The sequence below is a fragment of the Oncorhynchus keta genome, chromosome 7 (genome assembly GCF_023373465.1).
Source record: "Oncorhynchus keta strain PuntledgeMale-10-30-2019 chromosome 7, Oket_V2, whole genome shotgun sequence".
Classification (NCBI taxonomy): Eukaryota; Metazoa; Chordata; class Actinopteri; order Salmoniformes; family Salmonidae; genus Oncorhynchus; species Oncorhynchus keta.
This window is the reverse complement of record NC_068427.1, coordinates 46,666,782-46,682,429: the sequence shown is the minus strand read 5'-3', so window position 1 is coordinate 46,682,429 and position 15,648 is coordinate 46,666,782. Positions and strand designations below refer to the sequence as shown.

General features: G+C 48.1%; 1 protein-coding gene across 1 annotated transcript in view; it reads right to left on the bottom strand.

Annotated features, from left to right (window-relative positions):
• Positions 1-427: 427 nt before the first annotated feature.
• LOC127931032 (uncharacterized) overlaps positions 428-15,648 on the bottom strand; it is a 23,175-nt gene continuing 7,954 nt past the window's right edge. Inside the window, exons 3-5 of the mRNA XM_052521812.1 lie at positions 2,213-2,283; positions 945-1,903; positions 428-860 (exon numbers count right to left, since the gene is read on the bottom strand). Coding sequence (XP_052377772.1) covers positions 428-860; positions 945-1,903; positions 2,213-2,283 — 1,463 coding nt within the window. The remainder of the gene's footprint in view (positions 861-944; positions 1,904-2,212; positions 2,284-15,648) is intronic.

Here is a 15,648-nt window from a genome sequence, read left to right as displayed (position 1 = left end):
CCAGCACTGTGGTCCTCTCAGGAAGGACAGCTCTCCTGCCCAGCACTGTGGTCCTCTCAGGAAGGACAGCTCTCCTGCCCAACACTATGGTCCTCTCAGGAAGGACAGCTCTCCTTCATTACATTAAAACATTTACTGGTGCAACGCATGGCTTTTATGTAAAAAAAAAAAAACTATACAAACAAATCAAATTACGTTGTTTCTTTTGTAAAGAGAGTTTTTTTCCACAGAGGTATATGAGAATTATACAGGTCCCACAGCCATATGTTGTCAACAGGAACCTATTTGTGGTCAATGTTCAATGTGTCTTTTGTTTTTATAAATAGTCAGATAAAGGATTTCATAGGCTGACCACGTTGAAACATTCTAGTGATATTCTAGTGATGTCCTCCACATGTACAGTTACAGTGTACAGCTGTCTGGAAAGTCAAGCAGCCTCTGTGTGTCTGTGAGGGCCTGAACATGAGAATGAATATGCGCCCTCTGGTGGTGGGGTCCAGGGATTGAACCCTCTGGTGGTGGGGTCCAGGGATTGGACCCTCTGGTGGTGGGGTCCAGGGATTGAATCCTCTGGTGGTGGGGTCCAGGGATTGGACCCTCTGGTGGTGGGGTCCAGGGATTGGACCCTCTGGTGGTGGGGTCCAGGGATTGAATCCTCTGGTGGTGGGGTCCAGGGATTGAATCCTCTGGTGGTGTGGTCCAGGGATTGAACCCTCTGGTGGTGGGGTCCAGGGATTGAATCCTCTGGTGGTGGGGTCCAGGGATTGAACCCTCTGGTGGTGTGGTCCAGGGATTGGACCCTCTGGTGGTGGGGTCCAGGGATTGAATCCTCTGGTGGTGGGGTCCAGGGATTGAATCCTCTGGTGGTGTGGTCCAGGGATTGAATCCTCTGGTGGTGTGGTCCAGGGATTCAACCCTCTGGTGGTGTGGTCCAGGGATTGAACCCTCTGGTGGTGTGGTCCAGGGATTCAACCCTCTGGTGGTGTGGTCCAGGGATTGAATCCTCTGGTGGTGGGGTCCAGGGATTGAACCCTCTGGTGGTGGGGTCCAGGGATTGAATCCTCTGGTGGTGGGGTCCAGGGATTGAACCCTCTGGTGGTGGGGTCCAGGGATTGAACCCTCTGGTGGTGGGGTCCAGGGATTGAATCCTCTGGTGGTGGGGTCCAGGGATTGAATCCTCTGGTGGTGGGGTCCAGGGATTGAACCCTCTGGTGGTGTGGTCCAGGGATTGAACCCTCTGGTGGTGGGGTCCAGGGATTGAACCCTCTGGTGGTGTGGTCCAGGGATTCAACCCTCTGGTGGTGGGGTCCAGGGATTGAACCCTCTGGTGGTGGGGTCCAGGGATTGAACCCTCTGGTGGTGGGGTCCAGGGATTCAACCCTCTGGTGGTGGGGTCCAGGGATTGAACCCTCTGGTGGTGGGGTCCAGGGATTGGACCCTCTGGTGGTGGGGTCCAGGGATTGGACCCTCTGGTGGAGGCATTCAGGGATTGGACCCTCTGGTGGTGGGGTCCAGGGATTTGACCCTCTGGTGGTGGGGTCCAGGGATTGGACCCTCTGGTGGTGGGGTCCAGGGATTGGACCCTCTGGTGGTGGGATCCAGGGATTTGACCCTCTGGTGGTGGGGTCCAGGGATTTGACCCTCTGGTGGTGGGGTCCAGGGATTGAACCCTCTGGTGGTGGGGTCCAGGGATTGGACCCTCTGGTGGTGGGGTCCAGGGATTGAACCCTCTGGTGGTGGGGTCCAGGGATTGGACCCTCTGGTGGTGGGGTCCAGGGATTGGACCCTCTGGTGGAGGGATCCGGGATTGGACCCTCTGGTGGTGTGGTCCAGGGATTTGACCCTCTGGTGGTGGGGTCCAGTGATTGGAAGCTCTGGTGGTGGGGTCCAGGAAATGGACCCTCTGTTGGTGGGGTCCAGAATGTTCTGGAGAGTGGTTTAGTTGCTCTTGCCCAACCCAACCAACAGGGGCTACATGGTGCTGTGAGAGTGAAAGAGGAGAAACTGCCCCCACTATTGGTTACTGTTCTATCACCAGTTTCTCCTCTGCAATATGACTCCAAAAAATATAAATCACATTCCTTTAGTGTTTCTGCCATGTTGTTTTTCGGTAGCACTTTGTCATGGTGGGATCGTATGAAGACATCAATAAATGAATTTATGAGGTGTTATCCAGTAGGCAACAATACTTCATAAATTCATAATTTTTTACATCTGTCTTGGTGAGGAAGAGGGACGAGTGCTGCCAGGCTGTGGTCGAGGTGTTTGATAAACGTTGCAAGGCTGAGGAAAAGACACATCTTACCGCGTTAGGATAGCTGGTCGAAACCACACAAAACGCCTCCCTGGAAGAAGGTGTTTGTTTCTTTTCATCACGGTTAAATACGAGATTAACCCACATTGATGATGGAAAACATTATTGCCCTTTTTGTACCTTTAAAAAAAAGCTTAGGCTACACAGTAAGCAGCATAAGACTGGTATGTGTTTCACTGTAAAGTTACTTTTAACTAAACTAGGCTGGGTCTGGGGATGGTGTAACTAAACTAGGCTGGGTCTGGGGATGGTGTAACTAAACTAGGCTGGGTCTGGGGATGGTGTAACTAAACTAGGCTGGGTCTGGGGATGGTGTAACTAAACTAGGCTGGGTCTGGGGATGGTGTAACTAAACTAGGCTGGGTCTGGGGATGGTGTAACTAAACTAGGCTGGGTCTGGGGATGGTGTAACTAAACTAGGCTGGGTCTGGGGATGGTGTAACTAAACTAGGCTGGGTCTGGGGATGGTGTAACTAAGCTAGGCTGGGTCTGGGGATGGTGTAACTAAACTAGGCTGGGTCTGGGGATGGTGTAACTAAACTAGGCTGGGTCTGGGGATGGTGTAACTAAACTAGGCTGGGTCTGGGGATGGTGTAACTAAACTAGGCTGGGTCTGGGGATGGTGTAACTAAACTAGGCTGGGTCTGGGGATGGTGTAACTAAGCTAGGCTGGGTCTGGGGATGGTGTAACTAAACTAGGCTGGGTCTGGGGATGGTGTAACTAAACTAGGCTGGGTCTGGGGATGGTGTAACTAAACTAGGCTGGGTCTGGGGATGGTGTAACTAAACTAGGCTGGGTCTGGGGATGGTGTAACTAAACTAGGCTGGGTCTGGGGATGGTGTAACTAAACTAGGCTGGGTCTGGGGATGGTGTAACTAAACTAGGCTGGGTCTGGGGATGGTGTAACTAAACTAGGCTGGGTCTGGGGATGGTGTAACTAAGCTAGGCTGGGTCTGGGGATGGTGTAACTAAACTAGGCTGGGTCTGGGGATGGTGTAACTAAACTAGGCTGGGTCTGGGGATGGTGTAACTAAACTAGGCTGGGTCTGGGGATGGTGTAACTAAACTAGGCTGGGTCTGGGGATGGTGTAACTAAACTAGGCTGGGTCTGGGGATGGTGTAACTAAACTAGGCTGGGTCTGGGGATGGTGTAACTAAGCTAGGCTGGGTCTGGGGATGGTGTAACTAAACTAGGCTGGGTCTGGGGATGGTGTAACTAAACTAGGCTGGGTCTGGGGATGGTGTAACTAAACTAGGCTGGGTCTGGGGATGGTGTAACTAAACTAGGCTGGGTCTGGGGATGGTGTAACTAAACTAGGCTGGGTCTGGGGATGGTGTAACTAAACTAGGCTGGGTCTGGGGATGGGTAACTAAACTAGGCTGGGTCTGGGGATGGTGTAACTAAACTAGGCTGGGTCTGGGGATGGTGTAACTAAACTAGGCTGGGTCTGGGGATGGTGTAACTAAACTAGGCTGGGTCTGGGGATGGTGTAACTAAACTAGGCTGGGTCTGGGGATAGGCTGGGTCTGGGGATGGTGTAACTAAACTAGGCTGGGTCTGGGGATGGTGTAACTAAACTAGGCTGGGTCTGGGGATGGTGTAACTAAACTAGGCTGGGTCTGGGGATGGTGTAACTAAGCTAGGCTGGGTCTGGGGATGGTGTAACTAAACTAGGCTGGGTCTGGGGATGGTGTAACTAAACTAGGCTGGGTCTGGGGATGGGGATGGATGGTGTAACTAAACTAGGCTGGGTCTGGGGATGGTGTAACTAAACTAGGCTGGGTCTGGGGATGGTGTAACTAAACTAGGCTGGGTCTGGGGATGGTGTAACTAAACTAGGCTGGGTCTGGGGATGGTGTAGGCTGGGTCTGGGGATGGTGTAACTAAACTAGGCTGGGTCTGGGGATGGTGTAACTAAACTAGGCTGGGTCTGGGGATGGTGTAACTAAACTAGGCTGGGTCTGGGGATGGTGTAACTAAACTAGGCTGGGTCTGGGGATGGTGTAACTAAACTAGGCTGGGTCTGGGGATGGTGTAACTAAACTAGGCTGGGTCTGGGGATGGTGTAACTAAACTAGGCTGGGTCTGGGGATGGTGTAACTAAACTAGGCTGGGTCTGGGGATGGTGTAACTAAACTAGGCTGGGTCTGGGGATGGTGTAACTAAACTAGGCTGGGTCTGGGGATGGTGTAACTAAACTAGGCTGGGTCTGGGGATGGTGTAACTAAACTAGGCTGGGTCTGGGGATGGTGTAACTAAACTAGGCTGGGTCTGGGGATGGTGTAACTAAACTAGGCTGGGTCTGGGGATGGTGTAACTAAACTAGGCTGGGTCTGGGGATGGTGTAACTAAACTAGGCTGGGTCTGGGGATGGTGTAACTAAACTAGGCTGGGTCTGGGGATGGTGTAACTAAACTAGGCTGGGTCTGGGGATGGTGTAACTAAACTAGGCTGGGTCTGGGGATGGTGTAACTAAACTAGGCTGGGTCTGGGGATGGTGTAACTAAACTAGGCTGGGTCTGGGGATGGTGTAACTAAACTAGGCTGGGTCTGGGGATGGTGTAACTAAACTAGGCTGGGTCTGGGGATGGTGTAACTAAACTAGGCTGGGTCTGGGGATGGTGTAACTAAACTAGGCTGGGTCTGGGGATGGTGTAACTAAACTAGGCTGGGTCTGGGGATGGTGTAACTAAACTAGGCTGGGTCTGGGGATGGTGTAACTAAACTAGGCTGGGTCTGGGGATGGTGTAACTAAACTAGGCTGGGTCTGGGGATGGTGTAACTAAACTAGGCTGGGTCTGGGGATGGTGTAACTAAACTAGGCTGGGTCTGGGGATGGTGTAACTAAACTAGGCTGGGTCTGGGGATGGTGTAACTAAACTAGGCTGGGTCTGGGGATGGTGTAACTAAACTAGGCTGGGTCTGGGGATGGTGTAACTAAACTAGGCTGGGTCTGGGGATGGTGTAATTAAACTAGGCTGGGTCTGGGGATGGTGTAACTAAACTAGGCTGGGTCTGGGGATGGTGTAACTAAACTAGGCTGGGTCTGGGGATGGTGTAATTAAACTAGGCTGGGTCTGGGGATGGTGTAACTAAACTAGGCTGGGTCTGGGGATGGTGTAATTAAACTAGGCTGGGTCTGGGGATGGTGTAATTAAACTAGGCTGGGTCTGGGGATGGTGTAACTAAACTAGGCTGGGTCTGGGGATGGTGTAACTAAACTAGGCTGGGTCTGGGGATGGTGTAACTAAACTAGGCTGGGTCTGGGGATGGTGTAACTAAACTAGGCTGGGTCTGGGGATGGTGTAACTAAACTAGGCTGGGTCTGGGGATGGTGTAACTAAACTAGGCTGGGTCTGGGGATGGTGTAACTAAACTAGGCTGGGTCTGGGGATGGTGTAACTAAACTAGGCTGGGTCTGGGGATGGTGTAACTAAACTAGGCTGGGTCTGGGGATGGTGTAACTAAACTAGGCTGGGTCTGGGGATGGTGTAACTAAACTAGGCTGGGCTGGGTCTGGGGATGGTGTAACTAAACTAGGCTGGGTCTGGGGATGGTGTAACTAAACTAGGCTGGGTCTGGGGGGTGTAACTAAACTAGGCTGGGTCTGGGGATGGTGTAACTAAACTAGGCTGGGTCTGGGGATGGGTGATAACTAAACTAGGCTGGGTCTGGGGATGGTGTAACTAAACTAGGCTGGGTCTGGGGATGGTGTAACTAAACTAGGCTGGGTCTGGGGATGGTGTAACTAAACTAGGCTGGGTCTGGGGATGGTGTAACTAAACTAGGCTGGGTCTGGGGATGGTGTAACTAAACTAGGCTGGGTCTGGGGATGGTGTAACTAAACTAGGCTGGGTCTGGGGATGGTGTAACTAAACTAGGCTGGGTCTGGGGATGGTGTAACTAAACTAGGCTGGGTCTGGGGATGGTGTAACTAAACTAGGCTGGGTCTGGGGATGGTGTAACTAAAACTGGGGATGGTGCTAGGCTGGGTCTGGGGATGGTGTAACTAAACTAGGCTGGGTCTGGGGATGGTGTAACTAAACTAGGCTGGGTCTGGGGATGGTGTAAACTAAACTAGGCTGGGTCTGGGGATGGTGTAACTAAACTAGGCTGGGTCTGGGGATGGTGTAACTAAACTAGGCTGGGTCTGGGGATGGTGTAACTAAACTAGGCTGGGTCTGGGGATGGTGTAACTAAACTAGGCTGGGTCTGGGGATGGTGTAACTAAACTAGGCTGGGTCTGGGGATGGTGTAACTAAACTAGGCTGGGTCTGGGGATGGTGTAACTAAACTAGGCTGGGTCTGGGGATGGTGTAACTAAACTAGGCTGGGTCTGGGGATGGTGTAACTAAACTAGGCTGGGTCTGGGGATGGGATAGGGTCTGGGGATAACTAACTAAACTAGGCTGGGTCTGGGGATGGTGTAACTAAACTAGGCTGGGTCTGGGGATGGTGTAACTAAACTAGGCTGGGTCTGGGGATGGTGTAACTAAACTAGGCTGGGTCTGGGGATGGTGTAACTAAACTAGGCTGGGTCTGGGGATGGTGTAACTAAACTAGGCTGGGTCTGGGGATGGTGTAACTAAACTAGGCTGGGTCTGGGGATGGTGTAACTAAACTAGGCTGGGTCTGGGGATGGTAACTAAACTAGGCTGGGTCTGGGGATGGTGTAACTAAACTAGGCTGGGTCTGGGGATGGTGTAACTAAACTAGGCTGGGTCTGGGGATGGTGTAACTAAACTAGGCTGGGTCTGGGGATGGTGTAACTAAACTAGGCTGGGTCTGGGGATGGTGTAACTAAACTAGGCTGGGTCTGGGGATGGTGTAACTAAACTAGGCTGGGTCTGGGGATGGTGTAACTAAGCTAGGCTGGGTCTGGGGATGGTGTAACTAAACTAGGCTGGGTCTGGGGATGGTGTAACTAAACTAGGCTGGGTCTGGGGATGGTGTAACTAAACTAGGCTGGGTCTGGGGATGGTGTAACTAAACTAGGCTGGGTCTGGGGATGGTGTAACTAAACTAGGCTGGGTCTGGGGATGGTGTAACTAAACTAGGCTGGGTCTGGGGATGGTGTAACTAAACTAGGCTGGGTCTGGGGATGGTGTAACTAAACTAGGCTGGGTCTGGGGATGGTGTAACTAAGCTAGGCTGGGTCTGGGGATGGTGTAACTAAACTAGGCTGGGTCTGGGGATGGTGTAACTAAACTAGGCTGGGTCTGGGGATGGTGTAACTAAACTAGGCTGGGTCTGGGGATGGTGTAACTAAACTAGGCTGGGTCTGGGGATGGTGTAACTAAACTAGGCTGGGTCTGGGGATGGTGTAACTAAACTAGGCTGGGTCTGGGGATGGTGTAACTAAACTAGGCTGGGTCTGGGGATGGTGTAACTAAACTAGGCTGGGTCTGGGGATGGTGTAACTAAACTGGGGAGGCTAGGGGTCTGGGGATGGTGTAACTAAACTAGGCTGGGTCTGGGGATGGTGTAACTAAACTAGGCTGGGTCTGGGGATGGTGTAACTAAACTAGGCTGGGTCTGGGGATGGTGTAACTAAACTAGGCTGGGTCTGGGGATGGTGTAACTAAACTAGGCTGGGTCTGGGGATGGTGTAACTAAGCTAGGCTGGGTCTGGGGATGGTGTAACTAAACTAGGCTGGGTCTGGGGAGTGTAACTAAACTAGGCTGGGTCTGGGGATGGTGTAAACTAGGCTGGGTCTGGGGATGGTGTAACTAAACTAGGCTGGGTCTGGGGATGGTGGCTAGGCTGGGTCTGGGGATGGTGTAACTAAACTAGGCTGGGTCTGGGGATGGTGTAACTAAGCTAGGCTGGGTCTGGGGATGGTGTAACTAAACTAGGCTGGGTCTGGGGATGGTGTAACTAAACTAGGCTGGGTCTGGGGATGGTGTAACTAAACTAGGCTGGGTCTGGGGATGGTGTAACTAAACTAGGCTGGGTCTGGGGATGGTGTAACTAAACTAGGCTGGGTCTGGGGATGGTGTAACTAAACTAGGCTGGGTCTGGGGATGGTGTAACTAAACTAGGCTGGGTCTGGGGATGGTGTAACTAAACTAGGCTGGGTCTGGGGATGGTGTAACTAAACTAGGCTGGGTCTGGGGATGGTGTAACTAAACTAGGCTGGGTCTGGGGATGGTGTAACTAAGCTAGGCTGGGTCTGGGGATGGTGTAACTAAACTAGGCTGGGTCTGGGGATGGTGTAACTAAACTAGGCTGGGTCTGGGGATGGTGTAACTAAACTAGGCTGGGTCTGGGGATGGTGTAACTAAACTAGGCTGGGTCTGGGGATGGTGTAACTAAACTAGGCTGGGTCTGGGGATGGTGTAACTAAACTAGGCTGGGTCTGGGGATGGTGTAACTAAACTAGGCTGGGCCTGGGGATGGTGTAACTAAACTAGGCTGGGTCTGGGGCTGGGTCTGGGGTGTAACTAAACTAGGCTGGGTCTGGGGATGGTGTAACTAAACTAGGCTGGGTCTGGGGATGGTGTAACTAAACTAGGCTGGGTCGGCGGATGGTTAATTAAACTAGGCTGGGCCTGGGGATGGTGTAACTAAGCTAGGCTGGGTCTGGGGATGGTGTAACTAAACTAGGCTGGGCCCTGGGGATGTTGTAATTAAACTAGGCTAGGCCTGGGGATGGTGTAATTAAACTAGGCTAGGCCTGGGGATGGTGTAACTAAACTAGGCTGGGTCTGGGGATGGTGTAACTAAACTAGGCTGGGTCTGGGGATGGTGTAACTAAGCTAGGCTGGGTCTGGGGATGGTGTAACTAAACTAGGCTGGGTCTGGGGATGGTGTAACTAAACTAGGCTGGGTCTGGGGATGGTGTAACTAAACTAGGCTGGGTCTGGGGATGGTGTAACTAAGCTAGGCTGGGTCTGGGGATGGTGTAATTAAACTAGGCTAGGCCTGGGGATGGTGTAATTAAACTAGGCTGGGTCGGCGGATGGTATAATTAAACTAGGCTGGGCCTGGGGATGGTGTAACTAAGCTAGGCTGGGTCTGGGGATGGTGTAACTAAACTAGGCTGGGCCCTGGGGATGTTGTAATTAAACTAGGCTAGGCCTGGGGATGGTGTAATTAAACTAGGCTAGGCCTGGGGATGGTGTAACTAAGCTAGGCTGGGTCTGGGGATGGTGTAATTAAACTAGGCTGGGCCTGGGGATGGTGTAACTAAGCTAGGCTGGGTCGGCGGATGGTGTAATTAAACTAGGCTGGGCCTGGGGATGGTGTAACTAAGCTAGGCTGGGTCTGGGGATGGTGTAACTAAACTAGGCTGGGCCCTGGGGATGTTGTAATTAAACTAGGCTAGGCCTGGGGATGGTGTAATTAAACTAGGCTGGGCCTGGGGATGGTGTAATTAAACTAGGCTAGGCCTGGGGATGGTGTAATTAAACTAGGCTGGGTCTGGGGATGGTGTAACTAAGCTAGGCTTGGTCTGGGGATGGTGTAACTAAGCTCGGCTGGGTATAGGCTGATGGATGGTGTAACTAAACCAGGCTGGGTCTGGGAATGGTGTATCTAAACTAGGCTGGGTATAGGCTGATGGATGGTGTAACTAACCCAGGTTGGGTCTAGGCTGATGGATGGTGTATCTAAACTAGGCTGGGTCTAGGCTGGGGGATGGTGTAACTAAACTAGGTTGGGCTTAGGCTGAGGGATGGTGTAACTAAACTAGGCTGGGTCTAGGCTGGGGGATGGTGTAACTAAACCAGGCTGGGTCTAGGCTGGAGGATGGTGTAACTAACCCAGGCTGGGTCTAGGTTGGGGGATGGTGTAACTAAACCAGGCTGGGTCTAGACTGGGGGATAGTGTAACTAACCCAGGCTGGGTCTAGGCTGGAGGATGGTGTAACTAACCCAGGCTGGGTCTAGGTTGGGGGATGGTGTAACTAAACCAGGCTGGGTCTAGACTGGGGGATAGTGTAACTAACCCAGGCTGGGTCTAGGCTGGAGGATGGTGTAACTAACCCAGGCTGGGTCTAGGCTGGGGGATGGTGTAACTAAACCAGGCTGGGTCTAGGCTGGGGGATGGTGTAACTAACCCAGGCTGGGTCTAGGCTGGAGGATGGTGTAACTAACCCAGGCTGGGTCTAGGCTGGAGGATGGTGTAACCAAACCATGCTGGGCCAAGACACAGTGTTGCTTCTCGTAATTTAGAGTGGCCATGATGATGGCAGTCGCCATCACTCCCTCTAATCTTGAAGAAAGACAATATTTACTGTAGTATGTACTTTACAGGGGAGGCAGTTGTCCCAAAATGTTGCTGCATTTATATGGAGCCTGATAGTGGTCAGGATTTATATGTAGTCTGATAGTGGTCATGATTTATATGTAGTCTGATAGTGGTCAGGATTTATATGGAGTCTGATGTTCTGTGTGTTTTAAACAGTCTGTGTTATGTTTGATCTAAACAGTCTGTTCTGTGTGTTCTAAACAGTCTGTGTTCTGTGTGTTCTAAACAGTCTGTGTTGTTTGATCTAAACAGTCTGTTCTGTGTGTTCTAAACAGTCTGTGTTCTGTGAGTTCTTAACAGTCTGTGTTCTGTGTGTTCTAAACAGTCTGTGTTCTGTGTTTTCTAAAAAGTCTGTGTTCTTTGTTTTCTAAACAGTCTGTGTTCTGTGTGTTCTAAACAGTCTGTGTTCTGTGTGTTCTAAACAGTATGTGTTCTGTGTGTTCTAAACAGTCTGTGTTCTGTGTGTTCTAAACAGTCTGTGTTGTTTGATCTAAACAGTCTGTTCTGTGTGTTCTAAACAGTCTGTGTTCTGTGTGTTCTTAACAGTCTGTGTTCTGTGTGTTCTAAACAGTCTGTGTTGTTTGATCTTAACAGTATGTGTTCTGTGTGTTCTAAACAGTCTGTGTTCTGTGTGTTCTAAACAGTCTGTGTTGTTTGATCTAAACAGTCTGTTCTGTGTGTTCTAAACAGTCTGTGTTCTATGTGTTCTTAACAGTCTGTGTTCTGTGTGTTCTAAACAGTCTGTGTTGTTTGATCTTAACAGTCTGTGTTCTGTGTGTTCTAAACAGTCTGTTCTTTGTTTTCTAACCAGTCTGTGTTCTGTGTGTTCTAAATAGTCTGTGTTCTGTGTGTTCTAAACAGTCTGTGTTGTTTGATCTAAACAGTCTGTTCTGTGTGTTCTAAACAGTCTGTGTTCTGTGTGCTCTAAACAGTCTGTGTTCTGTGTGTTCTAAACAGTCTGTGTTCTGTGTGTTCTAAACAGTCTGTGTTCTGTGTTTTCTAAACAGTCTGTGTTCTGTGTGTTCTAAACAGTCTGTGTTCTGTGTGTTCTAAATTGTCTGTGTTCTGTGTGTTCTAAACAGTCTGTGTTGTTTGATCTAAACAGTCTGTTCTGTGTGTTCTAAACAGTCTGTATTCTGTGTGTTCTTAACAGTCTGTGTTTTGTGTGTTCTAAACAGTCTGTGTTCTGTGTGTTCTAAACAGTCTGTGTTCTGTGTTTTCTAAACAGTCTATGTTCTGTGTTTTTAGAGGAAGATAATGAATTAGAATCTAAGGCACCTTGACGATTAGTCAGGCCTGCAGGAAATGAATTGTCCTTTATTTAACATTACAAATTACAGTTGAGACACAGCGGAGAGAGCACCGAGTTAGAGAGATGTGACAAAAACATTTCAAGTAGCAATGATTCCCTCCAAGATGCCTGTTGTGAAAATGCCAGATATTAAATGACAACGAATATAAGGTAATGTATGATACTCAACGTGATGATAAGCATAATGTGGTTAGTTGGTAATGAATATGTCTGTTCCTGTCACAATTACAATTTAAATATGAAATGACATGAGTTTAATTGTAGTATTACAAATGATCATGATGATTACAGCGTTTTGAAAGGGCAGAGGGTACGAAGCAGACATTTTTTGTATTTCATTTTTTATTAACCCATCCACCCCCTCTTCAGAGGACACATATCTTCTTTGTTTTTTACAGCTTTTCTACATACATCATACTTTTATATATAGCAGTCTCATAATAATAATACTATACCAAACATAAACTCTTTAATCCCGCCCCTCAGCCACTCTCAGCCCATCCCACCTATCACCATAGACCTCAGCTCTTTAACCCGCCCCTCAGCCACTCTCAGCCCATCCCACCTATCACCATAGACCTCAGCTCTTAAATCCCGCCCCTCAGCCAGCCCATCCCACCTATCACCATAGCAGCTCTTTAATTCAGCCACCTCAGCCCATCCCACCTATAGACCTCAGCTCTTTAATCCCACCCCTCAGACACTCTCAGCCCATCCCACCTATCACCATAGACCTCAGCTCTTTAATCCCACCCCTCAGCCACTCTCAGCCCATCCCACCTATCACCATAGACCTCGGCTCTTTAATCCCACCCCCTCAGCCACTCTCAGCCCATCCCACCTTTCACCATAGACCTCAGCTCTTTAATCCCACCCCCTCAGCCACTCTTAGCCCATCCCACCTTTCACCATAGACCTCAGCTCTTTAATCCCACCCCTCAGCCACTCTCAGCCCATCCCACCTATCACCATAGACCACCCTCATTTGGTTTCTGTGTGCCATATATTTTTCCATTGTGCTGTGATGTTTTATACATAGGTTTTGAACCTTTCTAATCATATAGTATCCACAGATTGTGAGCTGAAGATGAAAACCTTATCTAGGAGTATTATTATATTATTTATTGACTGACTATGGCTTTCCAGATTGCCCAACACTGCTATATTTAAGGTTAATTTGAAGTGCATGTTGTGTTTTTTTAACCGTTCCTGAACCTGTGATCAGAAACAAGCTACATAGGGACAATACTAGAATAAATGATCTATTGATTCTGTCCCTTTGCAGTAAAATCTACAGAGATGAGATTGTTGTATGCCCCATATATATAGCATTCTGTTGTTGGCAAGAATTTTGTATAATGATTTAAATTTAAAAACTCAAAATGTTGAATCAAATGTTGTTTTTATACCAGTTCATAAACCATGTGCCATGGAATCTGTCACGTTCTGACCTTAGTTCTATTGTTATGTCTTTGTTTTAGTATGGTCAGGGCGTGAGTTGGGTGGGTTGTCTCTTCCCATTGGTTTTGCAACCTGTATGTTTCTGGAGGATAAAACTGAAATTGTTACCATCTTTGTATGGCTTGTTTAAAAAAGGGCAACACTTTAAACAACATTTTATTTTCAATTAGTCGGAAATGAGAAGTTTGTAATCTGTATAAAGACAAAAAGGCCATTTTTGAACCAAGGACGAGCCTTTCTTAATAAACTACTGGAGAAGCATTTTGGGTTTAAGTATTACTTATGTATGAGTGGAGCTTTTAGTGAGAGGTTTAAAGCTTTAATATGTATTCATTTTAGCCACCCAAATTCATATCCATTATATAAATAGGCACATTTAATGTCTACTTCACCACACGCCCATTTTATTGGTAAACTACAAGGTTGTGTAAACACTGTCTTTTAATGATCCAATACGCAATATGGTACACTTAATTAGGTTTTAATCCAGAGAGGCTAGAAAAGTGATCAAGATCTTCGAGACTGTGCAGGGATCCACATTGCAGACTTAGGAAAATAACTAGAGTCATCGGCATACATTGACACTCGGCATACATTGACACTCGGCATACATTGACACTAGTTTTTAACCCCTGGATTTCTAACCTCTTGATGTTCTTGTTGGATCTAATTTTAATAGCTAGCATTTCAATGGCCATAATAAATAGATATGGAGACAACTGACCAGCCTTGTTTAACTCCTCTTAAAAGCTTGATACTTTCTGAGAAGTAACCATTATTTATTATTTTACATCTGGGGTTGCTGTTATGCACATTCTCTGGCACCACAGGTGTAAACAGTCTGTGTTCTGTGTGATTTAAACAGTCTGTGTTCTGTGTGTTCTAAACAGTCTGTGATCTGTGTGTTCTAAACAGTCTGTGATCTGTGTGTTCTAAACAGTCTGTGTTCTGTGTGTTCTAAACAGTCTGTGTTCTGTGTGTTCTAAACAGTCTGTGTTCTGTGTGTTCTAAACAGTCTGTGTTCTGTGTGTTCTAAACAGTCTGTGTTCTGTGTGTTCTAAACAGTCTGTGTTCTGTGTGTTCTAAACAGTCTGTGTTCTGTGTGTTCTAAACAGTCTGTGTTCTGTGTGTTCTAAACAGTCTGTGTTATGTGTGTATAGAGCTGGTAAAGAGCAAGGTAATGAATTAGAATCTGAAGCACCTTGGCGATTAGTCAGGCCTGCAGGAAATGAATTGTCCTTTATTTAACATTACAAATTACAGTTGAGACACAGCGGAGAGAGCACCGAGTTAGAGAGATGTGACAAAAACATTTAAAGTAGCAATGATTCCCTCCAAGATGCCTGTTGTGAAAATGCCAGAGATGAAATGACAACGAATATAAGGTAATGTATGATACTCAACGTGATGATAAGCATAATGTGGTTAGTTCAAATCAAACCAATTGTAATTTGTCACACGCGCCGAATACAACAGGTGTAGGTAGACCTTACAGTGAATTGCTTACTTACAAGCCCTTAATCAACAATGCAGTTTTAAGAAAAATAAGTGTTCAGTAAAAAAATAAAATAACAAATAACAAATAATTAAAGAGCAGCAGTAAAATAACAGTAGCGAAGCTATATACAGGGGGTACCGGTACAGAGTCTATTCCTGTCAATTTAAACATGAAATTACATGAGTTTAATTGTAGTATTACAAATTATCATGATTGCAGTGTTTTGAAAGGGCAGAGTGTACGAAGCAGACATTGTTGTGGGAGTGGTTTGCTTGAGAATGCTACAATGTGTATTTTGAACTTATTATGGAATGAAGAGGTCCATGGTCCACCTAGCTCTGGTCCATGGTTAGTGGTCCACCTAGCTCTGGTCCATGGTCCACCTAGCTCTGGTCCATGGTCAGTGGTCCACCTTGCTCTGGTCCATGGTTAGTGGTCCACCTAGCTCTGGTCCATGGTCAGTGGTCCACCTTGCTCTGGTCCATGGTCAGTGGTCCACCTTGCTCTGGTCCATGGTCAATGACCTGAAGAGAGATGGGACCACAGTCTCAAAGAAAACCATTAGTAACACACTACGCCGTCATGGATTAAAATCCTGCAGCGCACGTAAGGTCCCCCTGCTCAAGCCAGCGCATGTCCAGGCCCGTCTGAAGTTTGCCAATGACCATCTGGATGATCCAGAGGAGGAATGGGAGAAGGTCATGTGGTCTGATGAGACAAAAATATAGCTTTTTGGTCTAAACTCCACTTGCTGTGTTTGGAGGAAGAAGAAGGATGAGTACAACACCAATAACACCATCCCAACCGTGA